Here is a 27,165-nt window from a genome sequence, read left to right as displayed (position 1 = left end):
GCAAGCAGGCTGAGTAAGGCATGAGGGCCGCAGTTTTGTGGCAGAGGACATGCGATGGGGCAGGGAGCTGCAGGTTGAGCTGGGGCTGCTGCTCACAGCTTTGGCTAAGGTACCTCTCAGGGTTTTAGCTGGGCCATGTGGTGGAAGAGGAGCTCTGCCACCCACAGCTGGGGCATGGAGATAGCGTAGTGGGTTTGCAGCCTGCTGTCCACCAGTTCCCCTCTGCAGGGCTGCGTGCTCCTGCCTGCAAGTGATGTGGTGGAGCAGCTTGCAGAGCGGGGCAGGTCTGTGCAGCCAACAGCTCAGCTGAGCTGCTCACGGCACCACAGCTTAGGAGGGCACAGGGGCTCCCCATGTGTCCCCCCTCCTGTGCTGTGGAACCGGCTGGCTCCTTTGGCCAGGCTCCGGCTGCCACCACTGCACCGCTGCAGCTTGGCTGCCTCCAGCCCCTCGCTGCTGTGCCCGCCACCAGCCTGCAGCTCTGCCCACAGGGAGCAGATGTTGCCTTGGCTTTGCCTGTCCCTGATGCTCCTCTTGCAGCCTGACTGCTGCAGAGGAACACAGCACCTTCCCAGGGGAGACCTGAAGCACTCCTCCAGCCTCATTTGTGTTACCACTTTTAGGTTTTGGGTTTGGGGTTTTTTTTTTTTCCCCCCCCTGCTTATCCACTTTTTACTTAAACACATCTATTGGTTTATATGAGTTTCTTTAGAAGCTCAAGTTCCTGGTTTTGCTCAGCACTTGCTTCCTCTGGACCAGAATGAATCTTCCTCTCCTGGCGGTCTGGGACTGATGTCTCTCTCCCCCCACCCCCTCTGTCCTGCCCGTTACACAACCCAATGCAACTCCAGCACTTGAGCACATCCCAAGGGGATCTGTGACTGGTCTGTGTGTCCTCCTGCCACCCCATCCTCTGAGGTGTCAGCCACGTCCCCACCTCACAGCCCGTTATTTATTGAAGAGCATTGTGCTGCCACCGTCAGCCTCTCTCTAAACATCTTCAATTAAACCTGAACTTTTTTCTGAGTCATTTGTCTCTCTGTGCAGGAACCTGCCTCTGATCAGCTGCTCAAGCACCTTCACCTGACCTTGCCCTCTGCTGCGATGCAGGGTGACAGCAGCCCCTCTGCTCCGGCTGGGAGCTGCTGCTGCTCCTGGCCAGGAATTAACTCCGAGCTGGCAGTGCAGAGACACAGCAGGGCCAGAGGCTGGAGCACGGGGAGCAGCTCTTCCAGCGCAGCGCCTGCTGTGTTGCAACAAGGCTGCTGGATGGGTGGAGGATTTTACTAAGGCTCAGCTGAAATGCTTCACACTGCAGAGACCGGGGCCTTGCACGGCATCAGTGCATCTGGGCTCCTTGCTGGATGCCCCATGGCTGGGACAAAGGCCCCTCCCATACACAGCCAGTGCCCGGGAGGTGCTCTGGTACCTGCAGTGGCACAGCCGGCTTCTCCCCAGGTCCCTGCCTTGGGTGCGTGAGCCATTTTGGAGTAACCCAGCAGCAAAAGCTTAACAAGGGTTTGTGGTGGGGCAGCACCCTGAGCCAGCCCCCAGCGTGCCAGCCCCCTCTGCCCCAGCTTCCCCTGACAGAGGGGCTGCCAGCAGCAGCTCTGGGCACTGCCCTGTGCCTCCAGCTTCTCGCCCCAGCACAGCCCAGCAAGGAGCATGAGACAGAGGGAACCGCCAGGCGCTGCACTACCCCAGCCCCTGCACCCCAAAGTGCTGGGTGGCTGCAGGCTCTGCGCCGGCAGTCAAGAACGATCCTGACTGCAAAGCATTCAGCAAAGCCATTTATTCCACTTTCCTGCTCCCACAGATCTCCAGGTATAAACCCACACGAGCAGTCCCCCGGTGCCCCAGAGGGAATTCATGGCACTTCACCCCGCTGCACTGGCACCCCAAGTGGGAGCCCGACCACACCGCTCCTGGCAGAGGGGAGCCCTTCCACTGACTCTGGCAGAGCTGCTTGGCCAGCAGCCCCGTCCCTCAGCTGTGTCCGCTGCACACACAGCCACATCCAAGTCAACACGGGGCATTTAAAAAATAAGACCTTTTGTTCCTTAAAAATGAACCGGGGACCTGACAACAGCAGTGTGTCCCTGAAATCAAAGAATAATTCTAAGGCGTCAGCGCCCTCACATAAGCACATGAACTCTCTGCAGGGGCTGTGCAGGTTGATCTGGGAAGCTCGCTAGAGTTTAATGGCCATAAAAATACATAGCTGTCCCCTGCTTCAAACAAACCCTCCCGGCTGGGCAGCGGAATCGCGTGGGCAGCAACTGCAGCCAGCAATGGGTCGGAAAGTTAGAAGAAAGTCTCTAGTCTCACCCACTTTTAATCAAGCGCAAACACGGCGGCATCACTCCATCGGCTCAGCTACTGGCTGCTCTGCCACAGCATTTGCCCCCAGCCCCGCCGGATGCTCCACCACCTCGGCACCTGGCACAACCGCCAGCTGCTCTGCCACGACCTGGCTCTCCAGCCCGGCCACCGGCTGCTCCGCTGCCTCGGCTGCTGCCTGCACAGCTGCCTGGTGCTCTGCCCTATCTGCTAATTCGTTGCCTGTTTTAGCAGGCACCGCCAGCTCATTCCCTGGCTTAGTGGCAGGCACGTTTCCTGTCGCTCCTGCTGCCTGGTCGATGGCCGGCTTCTTCGGCTTCTGTGTGGCAGCCACTGCCTCGGCCAGCTTCTCTTCGGGCACCATGTTCAAGATCTTCAGGGCAAAGAGCAGCTGGAATTTGGCGGTTCCAACAAAGGAGTTGCCCAGGAAGTTGGGCAGCCCGCCCATGCGGTCTTTCTGGGTGTAGAGGGGGACACGGACCATGCCCATCACCTGCAACAGCACAGAGCGCAGCTCAGCAGAGGCCACAGCAGCACCAGACCCCCCCCCCATACCACCCTCTGCCCCCCGCACCCTCACCCCAGCACCCCACCAGCCCACGGCCCAGGCCCGCCCTGCCCGATCCTGGCCCACCCTCCCGCACCGACCCCTGCCCTCGCCTGCCTGCGCCCAGCCCGGCTGAAGCCCCTGCGCTGCCCCCCCCCCCCCCCGCCCGCGAGCCCCACCAGGCCCCTGCTCTCCCTGCCCAGCCCAGCCCTAGCTCTGTTCCCCCTCCTGCCCTTTTGGGGGATCCCACTGCCCCAGGCCGCTACGGGGAGCCCCGCTTCCCCCTCCACACCCTGCCCTGCCTGGGGACACCACGGTTCACCCACACATCCCCCTCAGCCACAACCCAGGGCCAACTGCCTCCGTTCACGCAGCTGCCGAAACCTGCTGAGCGCCATGGGGGCGCACCGGGAGACCCTAGCTCTCGCGCTGTACCCTGGGGCGTCAGCCGGACTCTGCTACCCGGGAGGAACGCTGCCTCCCGCACTGCCTCCGTGCAAGCCGGGGAGAACTCGGGTTCAAGCAACACATCACCGCACCGAGGGTCGCGATTCCAGTCCAGGTTACTCAGCCCAGGGCGGGGGGAGATGCCCACCCTGCGAGACAGACCTCACCCGCGTCCTGAGGCTGAGCAGATAAATAGGGCTCTTCCCTACGCGAGTGGTCGCCAGGAAAGGCCGGAGCTCGAGCTTGCTACGCTCCGGAGCCCGAGACGCAACCCCAGCCAGCAACCAGACCTCCTAACGCCGGCGCTACACGGCGGTGCACAGCACTCGCCGACAGCAGCTCTACATGCGGTGCATTCCCCCGCTGGGCTGCGAGAGCCCAGCAGACCTAGGAGGGAAGCTTCGTCTTCCCTGGGGCTAACGCTCAGAGCTCTACACACCCCCTCCCTGGATGTCCCACCTCCAGCCCGTGGTCTCGGGAATGCACCGCGCTGATCTCGATGGTATGCAGCTCCTCCAGGGTCAGCTGCCTGGCGTAGAAGTGTGCCACCACACGATGTGGCCCCTCTGTCAGGTGCGAGCACAGATAGTCAGCTTCCGTCAGGCGCACACAGCCCAAACCCAAGCCCAGCACCCGATTCAGACCGTCCTCCAGGGACCAGTAACGGCGATCCACGAACCCCCCGGGAAAGCCCAGTAGTCCGTCAAATCGCATCTGCATCTGCAATAGAGGCGCATGGTGTTAATGGGGCACGGCGGAGCCCCCCGAGGCGGGGGGAAGGGGGCGAGGGAGGGGCTGGCGCCCCAGCCCGGCGCCGCGGAGGCCTCCGCGGAGGCGAAGGAACGCGGGGAAACCTCCTGGCCGCCGTCGGGGCGGCCCTACCAGCTCCGGCGCATCCAGGACCGTTCACCGACACCGAACAGCTCGCCGCGGCCCTGGGCCGGGGAGCCGAGGCGGAGCCGCCCCGGCCACACAACCGGGGGTCCCGATGGGGGGTTCCATCCCCCCCTCTCGGGCTCGGGCGCGCCGCCGCCGCTTCGGCCAAGCCTGATGCTACCGCCCTGCACGGGAACTACCGGACAGACAGAGCCGCCGCCCACCCGGGCCCGCCCGCCAGTAGCCCGCCTCCCCCGCAGCCCGAGGGCCCGCCCGTCCTCCCACCCCATCCCACCCCACCCCCGCTCCTGGCCCCGGCCCCGGCCCCGGCCCGCTGCCCCCGGCCTCCCGCCCGCTTCCTCCCTCACCAGCACGGCGTAGCGCAGCGGGATGCGGCCGAAGAGCATGCCCGGATTGGGCGCGTACAGCATGGCGTGGCACGAGTGGCTCCAGCCCGGGCCCAGCCGCATCGCCTCGTACCGCGTCAGCGGCTTCAGCTCGGGCACGCCCGGCACCCCCAGCGTCGGCAGCGGCGGCAGGGCCCCCGCGCCCGCCGGCAGCGCGCCCATGGCCGCCATCGCCCCCATGGCCGCCATCGCCTCGCCGCCCGCCCGCCCCGGGAGCCCGCTCGGCGCACGCGCGGCGGAGACGGCGGGGGGCGGGACAACCGGCCGCAAGAGCCAGTGGCGGCACGCCGCGCGCCACGGAGCCAATGGGCGCTCGGCCGCGCCTGCCCACCCCCTTCCCGCGCCCGCCCTCGGCTGGGCGGCCAATGGCGACTGCTGGCCAATGGGAGAGCGCGCTGCAGCCCGCGTCGCTCGCCATATTAGGCAACAGCTGCATGGGGCCACCAATGAGATCAAAACTTGGGCGGTGGGGGGGCGCGCCGAAGAGCACGCCGGGAAGGCGGCGGGCGAGCGCAGCAACACCGCCCCTCCGCCACCCAGGCCCCGCCCCTCCGCCACCCAGGCCCCGCCCCTCCGCCACCCAGGCCCCGCCCCTCCGCGGGGCGCAGCGCCCACGGGCCACCCAGTTCCCCCCACCCCATTCACGGACTCGCGTGGCTGCTCCACGGGTTTATTACTACAAACATAGACGGGGAGGAGAAGGGGAGGAGAGGGGAGGGGGGGAGGGCTCGCCCCGGGAGCCGCCGCAGAAGCAGAACAAGGCACACGGCATGGGCAGCGCCGGGATCCATGGGAAAAGGTAGGGGTGGCGTGGGGGTCAGCCGCCCGGGGCGGGCCGGGGCTGACCCCCACGCCACTACGCCCTCGGGGAGCCCTGCGGCAAGGCTATGTACAGGGGCAGTGACAGCAAAGGGCTGTGCTCGGTGTGTACAAAATATACAACGGTAGTGTCCTTCATCTGCTGCTTTTTAACCCCCAAACCCCACCCCACCCTCCCACACCCCACGTAAACACACTACGTTTTGGGGGGGAGGGGGGATGTCCGGCAGGCAGGGAGGTCCAGCCCCGCTCACAAGAGGTTCTGCTCGTCCTCCAGGTGAAGACGCGTCTGCTCGAAGAGAAGGGGCTGCGTGGGACTGCCGGTGCTGCGGCCGGGGAGCGTCTTGGTGAAGTCGGACGAGCCTGAGTGAGGAGAAAAGGGGGTTCAGCCCCAATAACGCCAACCCTGGGGGTCAGACTAAGAGGTGCCAGGCCTTGGGGACAGGGCAGCGTGGGCCAAGGAGACCAGCACCCCCGCCACTCCCTCCTACCCTGGACTGACCACAGGAGACAGGGTCGGAGCCCACAAGCTCCATCCCCTCTGCCCCTGCTAAGATGCAGGTTCAGCAAGCGCCAGGGGTGGGACATGAAGGGGACACGCCATCTGCCACCTGCCTGGGAGAAGCCAGACAGATGTTTTTAGTGCCCACCAGGCAGCAGAACCCTCACCCAGGAGCCCAGCAGAAGCCAAGTGGGAAGGACTGAGCCTTCTGCTGCCCTGGCCTGGGGTCCTGCCACTCGGGGACAGCAGGGACCCCCGCAGGGTGCAGGGATGCTGGTGCCAGGAATGGGAAGGGAGCCAGGACAGAGCCAGCAGTGCAGGCTGGATGGTTTGTTGCCCCCTCTCCTTCCCTACCCTGCTGGCCAGGATCAGACCCATCCCCGCTCTCTCCCAGCTTTCCCAGGAGGGGTCCTGCTGCCCCACACAACAGCAATGTGTAAGAAGAACGAGAAGACGTACCAGCTTACTCCTCTATACCAATAGAGCAGGAATCGGGACCCAGTGCTGCCCAAGACAGGAGGGAGGAAGGCAGACAGAGAGGGAAGGACACATTAGAGAGGTACTCAGAACAGACTGCAACTCTACGGAAGAAAACAGGCTGCAATGACAACAGTTGGGGGTGAGGACAGCACAGTGTCCCACGGCTGTGCTAGCCAGCAAAGCATGGCACCCCATAGCCCTCCCCGCCGTGACACCACCCCGCGGCAGAGGTGTGCCCGCTGCCCCCTGTGCTGGCTCAGTCTCCCAGAAGCTGGCCCAGATGGTTCCCCTCTCTCTGCTGAAAGCAGGAGTGCAGTTTGGAGGAAGGCACAGGAGGCCACTGTCACATAAACTGTGCCATCAAGCGGCCACAGACTAGAGAGGAGAAAGGAGGGGAAGGACAGAGACAAAAGGGTGAGGAAGAGAGAGAAGCGGGGGGCAAATTACCTCTGTGTTAGCCCCTCTCGCCCACAGCTCGCTCTGCCCACTGGGATGAAGCGGGAGCCTGTGCTCCAGGCAGGTGCATCCCCATCCCATCCCAAGGCTGCAGCACATCACCCTGGCTGGGGAGGCTCCCCACGGTCAGGCACGGTCTGCAACCCCTCCAGACTCCCCCGGTGCCTTGACCCAGAGCTGCGAGCACAGCAGGTTGGCTGACCACCTCCGACCCCAACGCTGTGGCCATTACCTGGCAGGTAGACGTCTACTGGAGGGTCACTCTCCGACTGTGTCAGGCTCCTGTGCTCACCACAGCTGCCGTCCTGCAGGACGTCTTCGACGGAGGGCGGGCGGCTACCTAGAACCAACCGAGAGCACAGCCCCTCAGTCCCCAGACCAGATCTGCAGGGGCATGTGGCCAGGATGGGTTGAGGTCTCCCACGTGAGGAAGCTCCCCGCATCCCCTCAGCCCCACAGAGGTCTTGGGAGAGCTGGTCAGACTGGCTCAGGTCACAGTGCCAAAGGGCCACCTCTTCATCTGCAGGCTCATGCCCCAAAATACACCCAGCACTCCCCTCTCACCCCGTCCTCACGCCCTCTGTGTGCTGACTGAGCACCAGAGACCCATCCCCAAAGACATGGGGCACATCCTGCATGCCCAGTGCTGTGGTCACGCTCTCACTAGGACAGCAGTTGTGCATGCAGCCATCTCCCCCTCAGTCGTGCGAGGAGACAGCCCATGACACAGAAAGCTCTACTTGTGTAGAGCTTACAGCAAGGAGCGATGCTTGGCAAATAAACCAGGGAGATCTGTTGATTTTGCTCCCCCACTTCCCAGAAGAGACCCTAGCACCTTTCTCTGGTGAAGTACAAGCAGCTCAGAGATGGACTTCGGGAGCTGGATGCTTCTGAACTCGTATGTTCGTTTCCCAACTGTCCCCTGTCCCACCACAGCAGATCTATTGGTCCCACACAAAGGCGAGGTCTGACCACCCCCACAGCCGAGTGCACACCTACCCTGCTGCAGGGATGAGGCCTCCTCGATCTCTTCCCCTGCCATGCTCTGTAAGGAGGAACAGTACAGGTTACTTCTGCAGGCTGGAGGCCTTTGCTGCACTTGTCTCCTGCTCTGACCTTCTCCAGAGAGCTGTGCTCGGGGCCAGGGACTTATTTCCCAGAAGGAACAAGGGGCCACCCACCAGCCCCGTAGCACCATGGGCGGGAGTGGAGGGGTCTTACAGGCAACGGTGTTGGAAGCCCAGCAAGGCCCAGCTGCCATCCCTACCCAAAACACTGCTGGGCTCACCCAGGAAGCTGGGGGAAGGTCAGCTCTGACATGGTTCCAGCCAAGTTGCTTTCCAACGCCCCAGCTCCCAGTTAGGGGCACAGGGAGCAGCTAAGTGCTTCCCGATGGAGCCCTATGACTAAATCAAGGCAGCCGAGACTGCTGGCTCCAGGCCACTCGTGCTAACAAGCTCATCTTTACCCTGTCACTGAGGAAGCGATGGCCCTTCACAAGGCATCTCCTGTGTCCCAGAAGAAGCCCCACTAGAAGAGCTCTGGCTCAAAGCAGCTCCCCAGCAGACTACACTTACTTCTGGAGAGCTGGTCTCTCTCAGGACCAGCTCACCCCCGCTCAGCGCTGGCTGCGAGTCCGAGTCCTCGGAGAGCTTCTCTTCATCCTCCTCGTGGATCGGGGACGAGGGAGACCGTAGTGTGCTGCGGCAAGAGAAACTCCATTTGCAAGGAGCTGTAGTGTTGTCAGCACCACAGACCCTGGTGGATTTGGTGGCAGCAGCTCAAGTTGTCACCACCCCTGCCCTGTCCCTCCACCAGCAGCATAAGCCAACACGCATGAGCAGGAGCTCAAACTATCGAGCTAAATTCACCAGGGCCCTCCAGTATCAGCTACACGGAGAGCAGCAGCAGCAGAGTTTCGGGGACAGAGCCAAGCGGTGCAGAGCTTCAGCACAGTAACACAACTTGGACAAATCTGCCTTTGCACAGAAAGCAAGAGGACCAGGTCCCACACTGCTCCTCACACCTTCAGGGGCTCCCGCCCCTGGGGGAAATTTAGAATGCAGCATAATGAGGAGTACCAGGAGCAAACCCCATCTGACCCCATCTGTACAGCCCTGCAAAGGACATGTGAAGGGCACCTGCAGTGGGCTGCCCACTCCACAGCATCCACACCTACATCCTCCATCACAAGGCCACTAGAGGAGGCTTCAGACAACAACTAAAGGATATCACTCAGCATTTTGTGCTCTGAAACTCAGGTCGCTTCTCTCCTGATTCTTTTGTTCCTGGGGAACTCCACGGAAAGCTGAAATCCAACAAGGTTTGGATGTCAAATGCAAATTGAGGGACTAACTGCATTGGAAAGGAGACATTTCCATTCGAAGTTTGGATGAAATCTCCCTGTTAAAAATCGTCTTTCTTTTGGTGACAAAGCCAGCCCTTAGGAGACATAAACTGGTCACCCCAGGCTGAACACAGGGGCAATGTCCCAATTCTCTCACTGGCCTCCTGAAATTCTGCGTTAGCAGTGATGGGACCAGCCAGAGCCCTCTCCTGGCTCCCAGTGAGTGTGGCCACAAGCCCTCAGGGCTTGCAAGAGGAGTGGGCCCCTCCATCCCGGTGCTGACCTATCTGGAGACTTGCTGCGCTTGCCCTTTTGGTGGCTGCTCTCCACGGCTCTGTCCATCCCAACAAGCGGTCGGCTTGCAGGCGGCATCCCATCCACCACACCGGAGTAGTTGATTTCGTCATACAGAGGAGCTGACGGGATGGAGGGGGAAACAGAGCGAAGGCCATTCAGCGCTTCCAGCAAGGAAATGGGCTCGTAGCCTGGAGGGATGTTGTCAGAGCTCTGTGGAGGAGAAAGAGTGGGCACATTAAGAAACCCTCACCAGGCTAGAAGCCCCAGAAGCCCCCCTAGAAAGGGGAGGCCCCGCTGCAACCCAGTCCTGCACCTCCCACACTGCTCTCCCAAGCAGCACATCCCTACAGCCACCTCTCCAGAGAGCCTCAGCCTCCTTCCCCTGCAACAGCCACACGCTCCCCCGTGGGCTGTAACACCAACACTCCAGGTGAGTTTCCAGAGCAATGCTTGAGAGACCGGGCATCTCAGCGAGCCGGAACATGGCTCAGCACCCCCCCCTGCCATATTAGGGAGCTCTTTCAAGAACCAGACAAGAACAGTGGGAAACCAGGTTCCTAACAAGGCTGCTATAAAATATGTTGGGTTTTTTTCTCATAAAAGTTCCTCCGATGGTTCAGAGACCCTTCCAGCTCAATAAGCGTCCCACTTGTGCTTCCAGCCCTGGTACAGGCAGCTGTTCCACAGCATCACCAGTGTCACTAAGAGAGAGTCGAAGGAGGGGAACACGTGTGCACCAGCTGAGAGCTGGTCCTTGGAGCCTACACCACTTCCGCCTCTCCTATGGTCTCGGTCCTCTCAGCTGCTAACGCTGACTCTCTGCACAGTCGCCTCTGCTAAAAGGTAGGAAAGGGACCACAGAACCACCAACCTCATAAGGCAGGAGGGCAAAACTGCTCCAATTCCTATTCTCTCTATAACTCACTAAGCTGCCAGTAAAAGGGACCCTCGCAAAGCCATTAAACCAAGACTGGTTTAACTCCAAAAATCCTCCTGATCGTAAAGATCCTGTGGACTCAGAAACAAACAGGGTTTATGCTACAACCCAGTAGGCAATACACAGCTCAGCCCAGCCCACCACAAAGAAGCAAGGCTGTGGCAGTTCAGGCTTACATTAAATTGAGCTGGTTCAGCCCTGTATCCTCAGGGAGGTGGTTCTATGTTGTACCCAAGATGGTGTGCTGCTGCTAAGCCTGGCCACGAACTCCTGGAGCTTCTCTGTGCCTGACCTCCCAATCACACAGCTGCAGATGAGCCTGTCCAGCAACCTGTTCCAACACAGCCATTAATTTGGTGTGAGTTGATTGCTGAACTGACTCACCTGTGGTCACAGAAGGAGCTAGATCTGAGGGGAAAGAAAGAACGAGTGGCACCTGGGGTCAAGCATCAACCCACATTCTCTAAGTACTGGTCTTGTGATGGTTATGAGCTTGCTGCACTGAAGACCACAGCTGGTGATTGCAAGATAATCAAGTCAGCTGAACAAGGAATCGGTTCACAGTTGCTGCCACCTGTAGGCGGTGGGGCCAAAAGCCATCTCCACAAAAACATTTCATTTCCAGACGGCAGCTCTGAGCTGCTATTTTGTGGACAGAAAAGTCAGGGAGACAAACCCCTCTGGCTTGTGTTTGGGACATTTTCTCCTGCCCGTGTAGACCAAGGCCTGAGGGTTCAAAGGTGGCACCTTTTGGTTCGCTGTCGTGAAAGTTCAGGTTCTGCTCACAGGTCAGAGGCTGGAGGAGGATTTCTCAGCCAATGGCTACAACACCTTGCTGCAAGTTACTGAGCTCTCAAACACTCTAAGAGACACCACTCCTTCCTGGGACTACTACACTACTACCACCACACCACCCATAGTGCCCACTGCTCCAGCAGGAGTACTGCCAGGCTCTGGTGGAGGCTTGCAGAGAGCCAGGGTCATGCCAAGTTTGCAACAGCCTCATTACCCGAACCCAGCCTCAGGTTTTCTCCAGACCTGACAAGCACAGCAAGCCACACTCCTCGTAAGGCCAAGCATCTGGGCCGGCTTGAGCAAAAGAAAACTGCAGCCTCCATGGTTCCAATGACAGCTGTAGCTGCATCTGACGGGAGTACACAAAGAGGGCACAAACAGACCCTTCCCAGCCTGGGGGACTCTCCCACCTTTCCCCTTCCCGGCTCCCGGTCCCCCATAATTGCCATTCATGCATGCTGTCCCCAGCACGGCATTCCAGTTACACACTCACACCAACTTGCAGAGCCCCCAACAAGACAAGCTCCATCCTTCCTGCTTCTGTAAAAGCCAAAGAGCCCATTGCAGCCAGTGTTCCTGAAGGCAAGATCTGGTGAACTGTACCTATTTGTCTGCCTCTACATCCCAGCACTGGGGTGGAAACCACAACCAGGTGTGCCCACGCCAAACTGCCAAGGGGATGAGACAAGTACAAGCTTTTGGGTGAGCCAAGGGGACAGCAGCTTGCCCCCAGTCCTACAAAGCTACAAAAATGTCTTGGCCAGGAACTATAAAGCAGCCAGGTTCGGGACCTGGGGACAGTCCCTGAGAGTCAACGTCAGGCCCTGTGGCAAGCTGCTTCCATTGCGCTTATTCCTCCGCACGCAAACCGGGGAGGTTAGTGATCGTCCGTGCAGGGTGTGAGCATCTTGCCGCTAACGTGGAGGCAGTACCTGGAGTGTGACAGCCTGTGCAATGACACAAGTCAAACCCAGCGTGTTAGCAAGCCCTCGCATGTGAGCACTTCCACGTGCTAGTGACACCACTTGCAAAGAACTGCCGTAGGAGCCAAACACAACCAAGTCCACTTACTGTTTCCCTTCTAGGTTTCCTGCTGGGCAGGGAGACAGTGGTCACTTTAAGGGGTTTAAAGGGACACTGTCAAGAGAAAACCATGTTTTAAAGAAGTTTTTTCTTGAGGTTAGTGACACGAAGAGACACATAGCATCTCCTCACCTCGCTCCAGGTGCCCGAACCTGCTTCCTCTACACACCACACTCTGCTTCACAACAACCCTTGGTGTCTCTCCCCTGACCTATTTCTTAGCCCCAGTTGAAGGCAGCAGGGCTCCAATGCTAAGAGGACAGACAGATAAACCCAGGCTTTTTCTGTGACAATATCCTTCTGTTCCCATGAACGTCTGTGATATGATCTAGATGCAGATCTCCCTCTCCTCACTATGATCTCATGTGTCTCGCCAGAGCCAGCTGTGCAACAAGCACTGCTCAGGGCTGCCCTCACTGCACTGAGGACGTGCGACTGGGCCCCCGAGGCCACGAGCACCATACTTTCCATCCCACGCTCCCTCAGCTGCCTGCTGAGACCCCGATCACTCAGGGAGGCTGGCACAAAGAGGCCTTTCTGCTACCATGCCGGGAACCTCGATGACAAGGGTGTTTCATCAGAGCGTGCCACGACGTAAGTCGCGTGCAAGTCAAACTGCAACCCCTCCCATTGTCCCAACTCCCACCCTGTCATCCCCAGAGTCTGCCACTTTTCTGCTGGGACAGGCCCTGAGAAACCTTCTCAGACTAAGGTCTCTGTGGATTTGTTTCCTCCAAAAGAGAAGGGGGGACTAATCCATGAGAGTAGAGATCCTGGCTGTCTAGTGGGGTTGACAAGAAAGGCTGCACTGCTCAGAAACACCTCATTCCAAGGCCTGAGTGCACCCCCTGAGGTCCCAGGGATGCCAGCCATCAGGCCGAGCAACTCGTGCATGTACAAGCTGCCCACTCAGGCTGAGACCAGCACCCAGGCTTTGTGCATGAGGTTGCGAGGTACTTACAGAGTGCTCGTCATGGTCAACACTCTGTGCCAACACAGGGCTGAACGACACTGGCGACAGAGCCCCTGGCTTCTTCCTCACAGCCCGGATCTGCAGCAGGGCACGGAAGGCTAGGAGAGAAGAGCAAGCAGGTGACTGCATGGCCAAACAGGACCACGTCGTGCTAGACACGTCCTGGAGCAACTCAGCTCGCCGCAGACATGGTGTCAGCATGGAGGAGCTCCCAGTGTGCATGGGGAGCAGGACCACGGAGCACACCAAAGCCAAGCGCTATGGTCTGGCTTCTAGTTGATCGGTCTATACTGGTGAGAGATCTGCTGGCCAAAAAAGTCTGGGTACATGTAGCCCTTGCAGAGAACAGGCTCTGCCTGCCCCAGTACAGTCATGTACAGATGTGCTTCAGGCCTGATACTGTACAACACAGTAAGAAAAACAAGAGCTCGGCCTCAGGAAGCACAATGCAAGCTACAGGATGGCGGGGGACCTCACGTAAAACCCTGGGGTCCAATTGGAGCTGGAAGCGTCACTCCTGCCATCGGCTGCTCACTCACTGGCCAGCACTATGGCGGTGAGAGGCTCTGCAACAGCTGCAAACCCAGCCAGAGGGTTAGTGGCTGAAGTCCCATATCCAGCACAGCGATCCCTTGGTCCTCCCACCACAACAGCTTTGATCTCCACTCCCTGCCCACAGTCCTATTTTCTATCTGCAGATCTTTAATATTGTAAGTTCCTCTGTGCCAAGGGCGCATACGAATGAGCCAGACATCTGTTCTGATGCAGCTGTAAGAACTTGCTCGTACATAAGGAAAAGTCCAGGCATTTCTTACTGCACCCAGATGCTTGTAAGATCAGCCTGGAGTCAGAGGACAGAGGCGCAAATCTAACCTCGCTGCCTCTGCACTCCCCAGAAGAAGATTCCCAGGAAGTCTGATATGGGGGCACTTTCCAAACAAATACAACCTACTCCTCTGCAGTGTGCAGATGAGATAATGCTGTTCCTGTGCTTTAAGTTGTGCTACTTAGAGTCAAAACTGTCTGGCACTTCCTCTGATAAGATCTTGCAGAAAATCAGATGTTACTGCATCTTTGCCAAGTTTGAACTGTTTAGACTTAATTTCTTAGGCCAAACATCTGTCTTAGGCTCTTTTTTCTTTTCCTGAGAAGTATCAATTAGAAACAATCAAATATCTCAGAGACCAAGCACAGGGTAAAACACACGAGCTGGCTATTCCAGCAAAAACACAGCCGTTTTCTCAAGGGACTCCTATGCCTGTGTGCTTTTTAGAAAAGACATGGAATTCAGCAAGTGCTGCCTGAGTGTCAGAATGGGTACTTCATTTTTTCCATCTTTTGGGAGCTGAGCAATGCAGGGGTAAGCAGATCCTCCTAACTCTCCTGTTAAAGCAAAGGACTCCAAATTGACTGTTATCTCATCTTTGCCTTCCTGGTGAAATTAAAGTAAGGTTGTCAGAGGGGGGAAAAAAAAAAAAAAAAGTCATGCAAAGTACTTGGACAGCCCTCTGATGGTGCTGCCTGCTGTATCGGCCAGATAATTTCAGGATAAAGCTTCTACATCGCCTCCTTTGGGGGATTTTCCATCTTCTTCACCAAAACACAAGAACTACCTACATGGCGCAGCTCAGAGTGCCTGCACCTTCAGATCCACCCCAGGGAGAGGGCAAGTGGCCAGGGAGGCACTGGACAAAGGGCCATTCTCCCACGCGCTCTCTTCCTTCCCTGTTTGAGGACGGTTATTTTAGGTGCCAGGAATCTCCAGATGCCAGTGAGAGCATGAGCACGTTTGATGCTCAGCCTTGGGGTGGGGTGTATAAAATACATGCTCCCTTCTCACAGCCTGTACTAACTTAACAGGAGCCCAGGGGAGAGAAAGATGCCCTTGTTTCCTGGGCACATACTCACGCAGCCTGCAGATGGGGCAGTTGTTGGCCTGGTAGCGCAGGGTGTCAGCACAGGAATTGCACAGACAGAGGTGCCTGCAGGGCAGAATGAGGGTGTCGCGGAGGTCCGACAGGCAAACCACACACTCATTGCTGTTGTCGCTGTTCTCGTCATCTGAAGGCTGCAATGAGGAGCAAGATGTTGGCATGTGAATTGTAAGGGCCGTGCCAAACCGCCAAGGGACTCTGAAGCCTGGGGAAATTTCCCACCCAAAAGTCAGTGAGAGAGCTGGCATCCTCTTTCAGCAGCTCTCAGCTGGGGTTTCTCAAGGAGAGCAAGCTCCAGCCCACGCAGCCCTGCTATGGACACTCCTTCCTCTCAGGGCTCTGCTCTGAGCTCACTAAAGTCCAGAGACCAGGGCACTGTGCTGTGCTCTGAATTCACAGCGTAGCTGTCCTTCCCCACAGGTAGGCTGTGTGCAGAGGGGAGCCCCTTGGGGGTAGGGATCCCCTTGGCTGAGAGGGACCAAGAACAAGCTCCTGCCTGCCAGCCTGGTGGCTCCTAGGGTCAGCAGGGAAGCTGGCTCTTTGGCAGTCACGCCTTTCTGCCCCACGTCTACAGAGAGAGAGCAGCCCCAAAAGGAGCTGCTTGCTGACTGTGGCAGGCAGCAGGTCAGGCTGCCCCAAGGCTGGACAGAAGGAGGCAGTCCAGCCATGTTTAGCCCAGTTTCCACAGGTCCTCTGAACAAGTGATGGAATGAGTGGTTCTCCTGTCACATCATCTTCGCCAGTCTCCTGTGCTGGCACAAGCTTTGATGCAGCTGCAGGAGAACCAGCCTGGGATGCTCACCTGCTTGCAGCTACCCTGGTAAAAAGGTCAGTGTGAACCCATTCACCATGAATGTGCATCACACTAGTCTTTCAGTCACTCAGAGTCCCGCAGATTGGATTACAGCGACTGAGCAAGCTGTTGCTGTGAGGAGAAACCTACTCTCCAACCACAAGAGCAATCTTCACTGACACCTGAGAACCCCACAGTCTCCCCGCTGATGCCACAGAAGTTATGCCAGAGCCCATCAAACCAATGACCCAGTGTGGTCCACCCTCCACCTTCGCCTGGTCCCACTTCACAAGGCCCCTTTGGTCACCAGGGCTACCACATGCTAGACCATGTGCAACTTTGGTATAAACAACAATATACAACCTTCGCTGCTGCCACATCCACACCCAGCCTGCTGACTACCCCAGCAAAAGGCTGCAAGCCTGTCTGCCCCGTTACATGCACTCCTCATCTATTTTGGGAGGTAGGGAGTTTGCTAAGTATACTAGGAAGACCAAAAATGGCCCCAGGCCACTTGTCTGATGGGCCACAAATGTTTGATTGCTAGATCAAAAGAATCATCATAAGACCCTGGAGGACCCAAACAGAAGCCTTCAATCCTCTTAAATAGATCCTGTGCAAGAAAAATCTTTGAAAAGATTTCTCCCTCCTGCCTCTTCAAGTGATACCTATTGGCACAGGCAGATAGAGATCACAGGATGCTTTGGGCAGGACACAGCATGGCTTGGAGAGGAAATCCGGCCTGTCTTGCGCTGTGGCTACTCCTCTGTTTGCTAATCATGCACTACGCACACAAGTGGCTTGATCCTGAGGCCAGCACTTGGTACACTCTGCAACCCAGGTGGCAGCAAAGAGCAACTCTACATAAGGCTAAAGCAAGAATAAAGCAATCATGTAATCTGCATGGGGCTGTGCAGCAAGCTGGGATTCAGCAGAAGCTCCTGCCTAAAGATAGGCAATGTTCCTGGTTAAGGCATTTGCATATACTTCGCTTAGTGATGCTGTGCTCCCTCCTGCCCGGGATGCGGGCTGCTCTCTGGAGACTGGCATGCCCTAGAGAGCTCAGTTCCCTGCAACGCTACAGGAACATGCAGGCCCCCCCTCCTGCTGCAGACAGGAGAACATGAAGGAGCCACAGGAGAAAAGCACAGGCACAACTGCCTTGACTGCAGAGAGCCGGCAACACTGGCCCACAGCTGCCTGTACAAGCCCTAAAAATCAGCGCTCTGCAACGCCCATGGGGCACTGATAGCCTTCTCTCCCAGCAATCCCAGCCCCAGGGAACATCTTGAAGAGTTTCATGCTATCTAAAATTATCTCAGCACAACTCCACTGACTGTTTGAGCCTTACAACAGTGAGGACCTGCCATCCCTGGGCTTCTTCCGTGCCTGCAGGAATGACACGGATTTGACAGTCAATCTGGGAAGCACCTCCACGTTGACCTGCCAAGCACCGTAGTTAAGCTCAAAAGCAGAAGGTACAGGCTGGGAACCCACAGCTCCGGGAGTAAGAGCTTTCTGAGCACCTTTACCTTGGTCTCTTGGTTGTTTTTGTTCTCGATGCCATAGATCTCCTGAAGCAGATAGCTCACCCGGTCAACCTAGGGAAGAAGACAACAGTTGGAGTGCCAGGTGCTCTGTCATTGCTGTTTTGTGATCACCTCCCTCCCTCCCTGTGTCAAAATGTCCATGTTACCCCCACAGCAGCCAGATCCCCTATAGCTACATGAAAAAGTTAACAGCAACGAATATCGCAAAGGACAGCTGAGAGAATTAATCTTTCCTTGCTCAAAAGTGGTGCCTGTCCTGTGTGGTCTGAGCAGAGAGCTCAGCTGGCCACTTCCATCACTATCAAAATCATCTACAAAACAAATAGTCTCCTTGTCTCAGAGATCAAGAGGGACTATACACCCATAGGTCAAAAAAGCCAGAGGCAATCAGCCTCCCACAGTCCTCTCCTATGAAGCACTGCTTAACCTTAACCAAGATGAACTTCCACCCATCTCTCAGGAAAAGTGCTGCAACAACAGCTTGTTACTGGCACATCAATGGCTGCACATCACTCCCTGTTCATCACCCAGGAGCATAAGGTCAAGCTACTGCAGACAGACAAACCATCTCCCTTAGGATGAGAAGCACTCGAGGGATAACATTAGTGCAGTGTCATTTATTACCATCTCCAGGCCCTTGGTGGCACCTCTAAATTGGGGTATGCGGTGGCAGAAAGTGCTCTAGGCACAGTGGAAGTTGCTCACAGCCCCAAACCTGGGATATACTCCTCAGAGCCATGCCTTTATGCAAACGCTGGCAGCTGCCTGCAAACTCCCCCGAGCAGCTGAATTAAAGCAGTGAGGTAAGAAAGGCTGAGGGTCTCAAGTCCTAGCGGGACAAGCCCCCTCTGCACTGTGGGGTGTTCTCCCCTCTTCCCTAGCTCAGCCAGCAAGTACAGCACGAGACTCTAGCCTCTGCAAGGATGCACAAAGATACCAGTGCCCTGAGATTTGCTGCTACACAGCAGCTTCCCCAGAGCAGGTTGTGTTCCTCCGCACAAAACCCCGCAACAGGTAAAACAGCGAAGGGGTTGCAAGGTATCAAACTGACGCATCTCATGAATAGGGGAAGGAAACGCTTTCCTGCCGCCTCCAGTACTGTCCAATTAATACCGTGAAGTGAAGCCAAGCGACGGTGAACCCAGCACTCCAACAGCTCATCAGTCCCAGGGGTTTTGCCATTTCCATGTGTAATTTGCCTCTCTCCTCTCCTTTTGTCAAGCCAGGTGCTCAGAGGAGCAATGGCTTCGCCGTGGGATTCCAGTGCTGCACAAGACATGACATGCCAAGATGGGGGCAGGAGCTAGCTATATCCAGCCCGTTTGCCAGTTCAGAAATGCTCTGAGCTGGGATGCAGCAGCTTTAACGAACTCATTCCAGAGTCACCCCGTGTAACTCGGCGTGCAGCTTACAGACAAGCCGTTCTAGGCCTGCATTTCAAGGCAATGATGTCAGCTGTTGGACTGCCGAGCAAAATCCTCTGCAGTGGCTCACAACTCACCCAGGAAGTTTGGGAACAATTATGTGGGAGATGTTCTTTTGTAACTTGACATTTCAAACAGAGGCTTGTTACAGCATCCCGACTCCTCAGAGGATCATGATGGGTGACAGCGAGCACAAAAGTGGTCAGCTCAAAGCACAGAAGAGGTCAGGAAGGGAAAGACCAGAGACTCTGCAGGAGTCTGCCTGCCTTTTGCTGCTTGACTCTAAAACCCGTGAGAAGCTCATGTCCCAGTAGGAAAAGGGTGAGCCATGCAACATGGCTATTATTAGAAAGATCTCTAGGTTTTAAAAGAGTAGGAGTAAATAAGGAGGAGTAGGTGATTGTACACAATACAGTCCTTCACCTTCATGCTTCTCCAACCCATTCCACACCACGTCATCCTTCCAATGGCTTCTGTTGCTATATACAGCCTAGCTGATGCACACAGGAGCCACCGGCCAAGTCCAGGTCATGTTTTTCTGCTGATCCATCTGTTTGTATTCATCCATGCTGAATTTCTTTAAACAGGTTGGTAGGTACACTATAACTGATCTCAGCTGAGAGAACAAAGCACTTCAGCTCATTAGCTGCTGCTTCCTGCTCCCAAAGAGCTTTAGAGATGGATGCACACAGAAGGTACCCGGGAATCCTGGCAAGGGCAAGGAGGGGAAAGCAAAAGAAAAGCAGTGATGGGGAAGAATGTACAATGTTATACAACTGGTTTACTTCAGATGTATACTCTATACCTCTACGCTCTTATGAGTGCAGATGCTATCCCAGTTTCAGTGGTACTGTGTGTTCTCCTAGCAAGAGCTTCCTTCTATTTTAAAAGCCATAGGAGAGAACATATAAGCATTACATTTTACAAACTGCCAATAAAAAAAAAAAAAGTACCCACAACCAAACACTGAGTGGGAAGGTTACATGCTCTGCCAGTAGACAGACAAGCACACACTGTTTCACTGCAGGAGTCAGCTAACCATACTGTGTTAGGGTGGGAACTTCCCTAGAGAATACTTCCAGCAAGAAAGCCCTCCATTTGGGGAATCCAGAGCATGAAATGGAGAATGGTACGCACATTGCGTTACTGTGCACAATAACCCAACACCAACTCAGAAAACTCACAGCCATGTAAGCACTGCTTAAAAAAAAAAATTTAAAAAATATTTTAAAATCCCCCCAAAAAACCACAAGCAAGATAAATGAGCAGCTTTTCATCAGCTCACAATGCTCTTCTCTGATCAGAAGAATATGTGAGAAGGAGGCACCACTGGCATCACACTGCTCTGCTCCCTTGATGCTCAGGCAGCCTCTTCCAGCACAGCGCACAAGCTCTCCCTTCAGAGGTATGGTTCTTCTGGATGTTCCCACTACAAACCTGCCTTCGCACGCTCAATGGGCTCTTCTCCGCAACAGTCTCTGTCTCTATTAAAAATACCTGTGCGACCCAGATGGATCAACTAGCCAGAAGATCATGCTGCAACATGGCCACGTTAAACACCAAGGAAGGGAAGGGAGCGCAGGTCAGTCTGGGACACACAGGGTTCAGAACAGACGTCAGGCTGGAGCGGGAAGTAACTCACCACTAGCACTGGGACAAAGCTCTGGCTAATATTGCTGCCACTAGGCACAAGCAAGTCTGAAGGACAGGCTCTGAGTCTCTGCACAGCACTGGTGAGGCAGATAGCAAAATTGCATTTGGTGATTCGCTATGTGATTAACTGCTACTATTTTAGTGGCTCTTTTCTGACCTGGGAACTGGAAGGAATAGCTTAGAGCAAAAAGTGTCTAATCAAGGCACTTAATGACCTTCTTGGGAGTAAAAGGCTTTTTAATTCAGATCAGAAAACACTAGCCATCAATTGCGAGCAGCTAAGTCAAACACATTTAAAGCAGAAACGCAGCACACATCTAAAGGTAAAGGGATCGACCACCAAAATCTCATCTCTTTCTCCAAGACATTTCAAGCTGATCCTTGCAGCAGGATTACTACCATATTTCCTTTCAGAAGCTGAAATTCTTGGCAATCTTAGCAGTTTGCAGTTGGTTAAATATTTCTCTCTATGCAAGACTGGACACAATTTCAGTCTTGATAAGGCACTACACATCTTCCGTGCATCACACCACACCGGGATGGGCTAAGAAAGGGCTACAGATCCCCAATGTTTCCCTGTTTGCCAGTGTCCCCTCTTCCCTTCCCCTCATAACGTGTGCAGTCCGGTACATAAACAGCAGCTTCAAAGCAAGACCATGTCTGTGACTGCTCAAGTACCAGGATACTCGTAGAGGAGAGGTGAGATGAGCCAGAAGGTCTCAGTCCATGGGACTGCTCCAAAGATACCTTGTGCACAAGAAGGAAGCTTGTGCAGGGAGAAGACAGCGTAAGATCACCCAATATCTTAACACACATATGTGGAAAGCTAAGAGTTTTCAGCCTCCAGGTAGGACACTGGGAGCATGCAAAGATATCCTTCCACACTGCAAAACACAGAACCTAAGGAGATCAGGCAGCATCAACAAACAGATACGCTTCACACTACTTAATGCATACAGCCCTTAAGCTCACTTATGCAAACCTAATTTACCTATACCTATACAGACACGGAGGCATCGGTATTGTGCTTTGCCAGTTTTGCATTCAAGCACCAAATGCCAGCAAAGCCAGAACATATAGGGAAGGCAGGACCTGTAGATACTGCCTGCCTCCCAGAGGTGCACAGAGACCCACACCATGGCTCTGCCAGTCCCACGCTGCCATATCTGTTCCCCCAACATTAAGGGTTGCCAGCAGCTCACTGCCTTTGCTTGGGATATCTGAGCTAACAAGGTGAGATCTCAGGCGCTCAGCGAACTAACACTGAAGCTTCCCACTGGGTACAGTCGGGCACCTGTGGGACACCAGCAAATGTCTTTAATCAAGCAGCAGACAGGAAACAAGTACTTACGATCTGCTTCTGTTTTAACGGCTTCACGGAAAAACTGCCATCAACGTGCTAGTAGGGAAAAAAAAAAAAAAGGAAATGCATTAAATAGGTGAAGTGTACAAATTAAGTGTAAAATAGCCTCATGATCAGAGTTGGTGTCTGCTAGCTAAGGGGAGGGTGGTATATGTATACCCGGGACTGCCTGAATGACAGTCATTCCCAGCAGTTAGTGGGACAGGGTATCGGAGTGCTCCTTGTCTGCTCCGGTGCAGAGCTAGCTGAACTTGGCTCGAGTTAAACCTGGCTGAATTGGGTCAGAGCATACACACTGGCACACTGGATGCTTTTAGGCTGCAAGCAATCCAACTGGGTGCAAACACTTCTTCAGCAAGTCCAGCAAGACTTGCCAGGGGATATTTGTTAACACCCTGAATAACATCCAGTCACAGAGCCACTCTTGAGGCCAGAGCCCCGAGAGAGCAGGGGGCTGGCGTGAGGCTGAGAACAAGGCTTGTCCACTGGATGGAGTCAGAAACAAGTCACACGTGCTCCGCATTGCCATCTTCAGCGCTGCGGTGACCAGTGACCGCCTCAGCCTTTCATTTGCTCAGTGGCAGCAGGCACAGCTGGAACAATTCTGTATATACCTGGTGTCAGAACTAGTGACAGGAATAGCATGCTATTTCTATTTTCTCCATCAACCACAAGGGTCAACTAAACTGAAAGAAACCAACTCTCCTTTCACAGTCTAGAGAGCAGGAAAGGAGGCTTAGGGGAAGCTCCAGCAGGTCCTGCTGCTATGAACAGTTGCAAGCGTGCATCTGTTTGCTGAAGGAGTTTCAGAAGGAAGGGACAACATTGCACCAAAAGACAAAACAGTCCTCTTTTCCAGGCAAACAGAGTGCCAAGTTTCTGCCTTTGGAAGAGCTGCAAGGCCAGACTACGCATAGCATCGAGATTACTATTCTGATCTTAAAGATACATATAAATAGTAAGTTACAAAGGCCTCCTGGTCTGTCTGTCCCCTGAGCATGCTGTAGTGATCAGTGGCACTGCTTATTAGCAAGGAACTCCTCCGGATTTATGGGCCTACACTTCAAAAGCTGCAATTATTCTAAGGATGGGGAATATATTTTAATCAAACAGGGAGGAGAAAGAACTCAACAAGCACTTTGCCCTGTGACTTTTTATTAAAAAAGAGATTTTGATCTTGTTTTAAGCATTCAGCGGAAGATCAGAAGTAAGAAGTGGCCCCACCAGACAGCATCTCCCTCTCACAGTACACACAGACTAGAAAAAGAATGGAAGCGCTTTCAATCCTTGAACTTAGACCTGGACACAGGACATAATCCAGCATTGATGAAATGGCCTGACCGGCTTTAGCTGGTACCCAGTTTTGCAGCATACGTCATTCAGCTCTCTGAACATTACGGGGCTTTTACCATCACCTTTGTGCATCCAGAGCTCTCAGAGGTTCTGCACAGAAGGTGGAATTTACATATGATCCTTGAAATACTTCTTACAAAGCTGAAGCAGTTCAAGCCACTTTCAAATCTCATGCCACAGAAATTTCCAAAGCTCCACTTCTGCCCTCATGCTAATACATTCCTAATACACATGTATTTTCCTACTTTCGGTAAGGTGTTATTACCAAGTGTGGGCCATGGGACCGTAGAATGGGAAGCTGGGACATATCCAGGTCCAAGCAAGAGCTCTACTCCCTGACCACAGAGGCTGGGCTTACTGCAACAGCACTATGTTTGGATACTTGGAAAACGGCAACTAGACACACTCCTTTGTAAGTAAAAATCATACTTGCATCTTCAGATCCAAAGCCTAACCTGAACCTAGCTACAACCAAAAAAGCTATGAAGGCAGTAGCCAGGGAAGCACAGGCGAGTCTCACAGACGAGGAAGGCAAACGTGTAGAATACTTCAAAATCAGGCTGTAACATGCAGGAAGCTGGTGGTCTCATCTATTTTTCTCTCCACAGAAATGGCTGAACAATCATTTTGCAAGGCTAAGGGGTCTCCACCTACAGTACTTTCCCACCAAGATGACAGACAGGCTCCAAACACTACAGCCTTCCCCAAGGACCCACTGCCCAACTGTCCTCTCCCAGGTGCTGCTGACCAATGACTGAGGGATTCCAGCGCATTTTCTTTTTCCAGATCAGCTGGAGGAGGAAACTAGAAGAATAACATCCCTGCCCTAGTCCCAGGGCTGCTGCAGCTGTCCATCTCATTTCTGATGGATCTCTAATTGCCAGGAGTAGAGCTACCTACAGAGCCAGAGGTCAGAGCAGCCTTTCTGACACGGGAAAACTCATCTTCTTCACATACTAAGTCCAACAAAAAAGCAACCTAGAACACTCAGAGCATCTTCCAGCCACAAGGCTTCCTTAGGACTGACTGCTTCCCATGCCCTCTGACTCAGCTTCTCACCATCCACATTATCCACCTAGGAGGAACAGAATAAGACCTGGCAGCTTGCTCGGGGATACATCAGAAATCGAGCAGATTGAGAAACAGAAGTGCCACATGCCATCCTGGAAGTAGGGAATTTCTAACAGCACAACATTGATGCTGCTCCCCTCTACATGCCCAGCTCTGCTCCAGCATCTCTTGCCTCACCTTAGCATGTCAGAACAAGTATCTTTTGCCCAGGATATATGTCTGCAGTACTACCACAACCAGACACACCATGGCGCAGTTATAGATCTTGCAACTGTTTTCAGGGTCCAGTTATCATGGGAAGTGACTTTGTTATCAAGGCTTGTGCCTTACCATGTAGGCAGCGGTCAGCTACATCAAACACGCCGCTGAAAAGTAGTGGAGCTCCAAGTCTTTATGCAGGGTGTATCATAATTCTTTAAAAGGGTTTGGTCCTACGTGTAAACTAAGGCCAAACAATGGTGCAACACGGTCTGGACACAGCAGATCCAGTTCTACAAAGAGATCACGAGGCCCTGGAAAACTGCACAGTAGCAGCCACGGTCAACACCTTCCACCCTCAAACATCACAGCCACAGAGGCAGGCCCTCTCTCCACACACAGGAAACACCAGCTACAATTAGCTGAGTGACCAGCTCAGGTACAAATGATAATTACGGGCTGCATAGGAGCTGCTGCAAGCAATTATTTGTACTACAATAACGCTTAAGAACCCCAGTCACGGGCCAGGACTCTATTGTGCTAAGTGTTGTATAAATACAAACTAATGACCCGTGGAAATGTTTACATACACAAGGACAGGGATAGAGGGGGAAAAAAAAAATAAATCATTCACCTTTTCAAATGCAGCCAGAAGGACATGGGCATGACCCGTCACCTCAACCACCACTGCAAAAAGAGAAAGAGCAGTCCTGGTTAAACCTTGAAAGCAGAACAAGTACAAAACTACCATGAGCTGAATTTTAGTCTATTATCAATTTCTAAACAGCCACCTGTTCTATTTCCATCTCCTCTTGCAATTTAAAACTGTTCTTATCTTATTGTCAGGTTGGTTCATCTCACACTCCTGCTGGGCTCTGTGGTGGGCCCTACACAGACATGTTTTCACTATCTTGGGTGCTCCAAACTATCCCACTTTGTTTTCAGAGGTTGGAAAGGGAAAGTAAAACAAAGAGCTCAGTGGGGTTCCACTCTCCCCTCAAATTCCTGGTTTTAATTACCTGAGTTTATCACAGAGATGAATAAATCCATCTGGTTTAACATCAGCCGGCAGCCCTTCCAGCTCTGGTACTTATCACTCTATTTCACTCTAATCCTACATGCTCATAAAACATTTATTTCTCATACCATTTTTGGACAGTGAAACATCTCTGTGCAGTTCTCTGATTTTTTTTTTTCCCCAATGACAAATGTAATGTCTCCCATCTTCCAAATGTGAGGCTTCCCTCTTAACTGAATAGCATTGAAAAGGGGCCGTCAGAGGTTTCTGTACTGCTTTCGTGGCGCTCTCAGCAATAAAAACACAGAATAGAGGAAGCTGAGGTACAATCCCAGTCTCTCTGGCTCAAGACTCTAAGGTTCTGCTTAGCCCCAACTGGTTGGACCCTATTGCTTAATTATGTTCAGACTCATCACATGGAAATGGGAGACAGAGGTCATGGAGGAGTCACCGAAGGAAGGGAGCGCACGTAACCACCTCGCCCTGCCTGGACCGATGAGTACCCGGGCTGCGCTCAGCACAAGCAGAAGAGCTGGCAGACACTACACTATCAGCTCTGAGCCAGGGAGTTAAAAGCTGAAGGACACAATTCCTCTGTTGTCTAAAAGGGAGAGGAGCTCAACAGCTTCCTTCGGGCCCCCAGAACAGCAGAGACAACAAGAGGAACCATTCACTGGATCTACCGCACAAAGATCATGTTTGGAAACAGCAGTATGTGGGAGAAGAGAGTCCATGCCTGCAGATTTGCTCATGGCAATTTGGGTGCAATCAAGAACATAATGGCATGCAGGAAAGAGGGCTAAAACTGGGAATTCATCTGCTTGCTCCCCCCACTGCCAGCCAAGAGCAAGTCTGTTCTAGCTCACTCTGTAAATGACGTTCAGTAAATGACCCCCTGCAGTTTGAATAGCCAAGGAAGAGATAACCGGCATCGCTTCCCTTCATATCCTCCCTGGCATTCAAGCAGCGTGCGTGGCTGGAGCTGTGCGACCTGTTCTGTGCGGCACCTTCCCTCCCCAAAGGGTTTCTGTACCTTTCCTTGACAGAAATCCCACCGGCAGGAATGGGAGAGGGCTAACATTGCAAGCTCACATTCCTCAAGGCACGCAAACATCTCCTGGCAGAATTCAGTCCAAACCAACATCTCGCTGACTGCTATTTTAATTCACCATTCAATTTTATTTAACACAAGCAGTTACAGGCCAGATGTAATGTTCCAGATGCTCCAAACACACAACACCAGCTCCTTCCAGTCCCATCAGTTAAAAAAGAACCAAAATACACAATTTCCTCAAATCTCGCAAAAGTGTCACATATTTCTGCACTGATATTCTTTCCAGGAGAGGATTTTAAAGCAATTGCCTTTCCAGGTTATTAAAATAGATGACAGTACACTATTGGCTAAAACTGGGCATGGTATGTGCATAAATGTATGCTTCCCATGCTGCCTCCTGTTCTATTTTTGGTCCTTCTAGGCATGCCCAACACTAGAAACTACAAAT

General features: G+C 54.2%; 2 protein-coding genes across 5 annotated transcripts in view; both read right to left on the bottom strand.

Annotated features, from left to right (window-relative positions):
- Positions 1 to 1,777: 1,777 nt before the first annotated feature.
- On the bottom strand, positions 1,778 to 4,918 carry NUDT16L1 (nudix hydrolase 16 like 1). Its single transcript, XM_082490289.1, has 3 exons — positions 4,579 to 4,918; positions 3,794 to 4,054; positions 1,778 to 2,833 (listed from the first exon to the last, which is right to left on the bottom strand). Exons 1-3 carry the CDS (start codon positions 4,804 to 4,806, stop codon positions 2,360 to 2,362), a joined length of 963 nt encoding a protein of 320 aa, XP_082346415.1. The 5' UTR covers positions 4,807 to 4,918; the 3' UTR covers positions 1,778 to 2,359.
- MGRN1 (mahogunin ring finger 1) overlaps positions 2,771 to 27,165 on the bottom strand; it is a 58,393-nt gene continuing 33,998 nt past the window's right edge. The window contains exons 7-18 of one of the 4 annotated variants that reach the window (XR_014269681.1): positions 25,280 to 25,332; positions 22,012 to 22,059; positions 17,566 to 17,634; positions 15,215 to 15,374; positions 13,295 to 13,404; positions 12,322 to 12,387; positions 9,505 to 9,728; positions 8,452 to 8,575; positions 7,874 to 7,919; positions 7,107 to 7,214; positions 5,637 to 5,799; positions 2,771 to 2,833 (exon numbers count right to left, since the gene is read on the bottom strand). Coding sequence is in view for 3 of the 4 variants with exons in the window: in XM_082490286.1 (XP_082346412.1) it covers positions 5,687 to 5,799; positions 7,107 to 7,214; positions 7,874 to 7,919; positions 8,452 to 8,575; positions 9,505 to 9,728; positions 12,322 to 12,387; positions 13,295 to 13,404; positions 15,215 to 15,374; positions 17,566 to 17,634; positions 22,012 to 22,059; positions 25,280 to 25,332 (1,121 nt within the window). In the remaining variant the exon portion in view is untranslated. Of the gene's footprint in view, positions 2,834 to 5,468; positions 5,800 to 6,397; positions 6,443 to 7,106; positions 7,215 to 7,873; positions 7,920 to 8,451; positions 8,576 to 9,504; positions 9,729 to 12,321; positions 12,388 to 13,294; positions 13,405 to 15,214; positions 15,375 to 17,565; positions 17,635 to 22,011; positions 22,060 to 25,279; positions 25,333 to 27,165 lie in introns of those variants that run through there. The other 3 variants (XM_082490288.1, XM_082490286.1, XM_082490287.1) reach the window with 3 other exon arrangements.

The sequence above is a fragment of the Vanellus vanellus genome (genome assembly GCF_965231255.1).
Source record: "Vanellus vanellus genome assembly, chromosome: 14".
Lineage (NCBI taxonomy): Eukaryota > Metazoa > Chordata > Aves > Charadriiformes > Charadriidae > Vanellus > Vanellus vanellus.
This window is presented reverse-complemented; position numbering and strand designations above follow the sequence as displayed.

Bases quoted from the DNA above. Each gene is read 5' to 3' on its own strand.
- NUDT16L1 (XM_082490289.1), bottom strand. From the start codon at position 4,806: ATGGCGGCCATGGGGGCGATGGCGGCCATGGGCGCGCTGCCGGCGGGC. The intron at 4,055-4,578 runs GTGAGGGAGGAA...CCTCTATTGCAG, and splicing joins CGCTGCGCTACGCCGTGCTG to ATGCAGATGCGATTTGACGG. The intron at 2,834-3,793 runs GTGGGACATCCA...GTGCTGTTGCAG, and splicing joins CCCGAGACCACGGGCTGGAG to GTGATGGGCATGGTCCGTGT.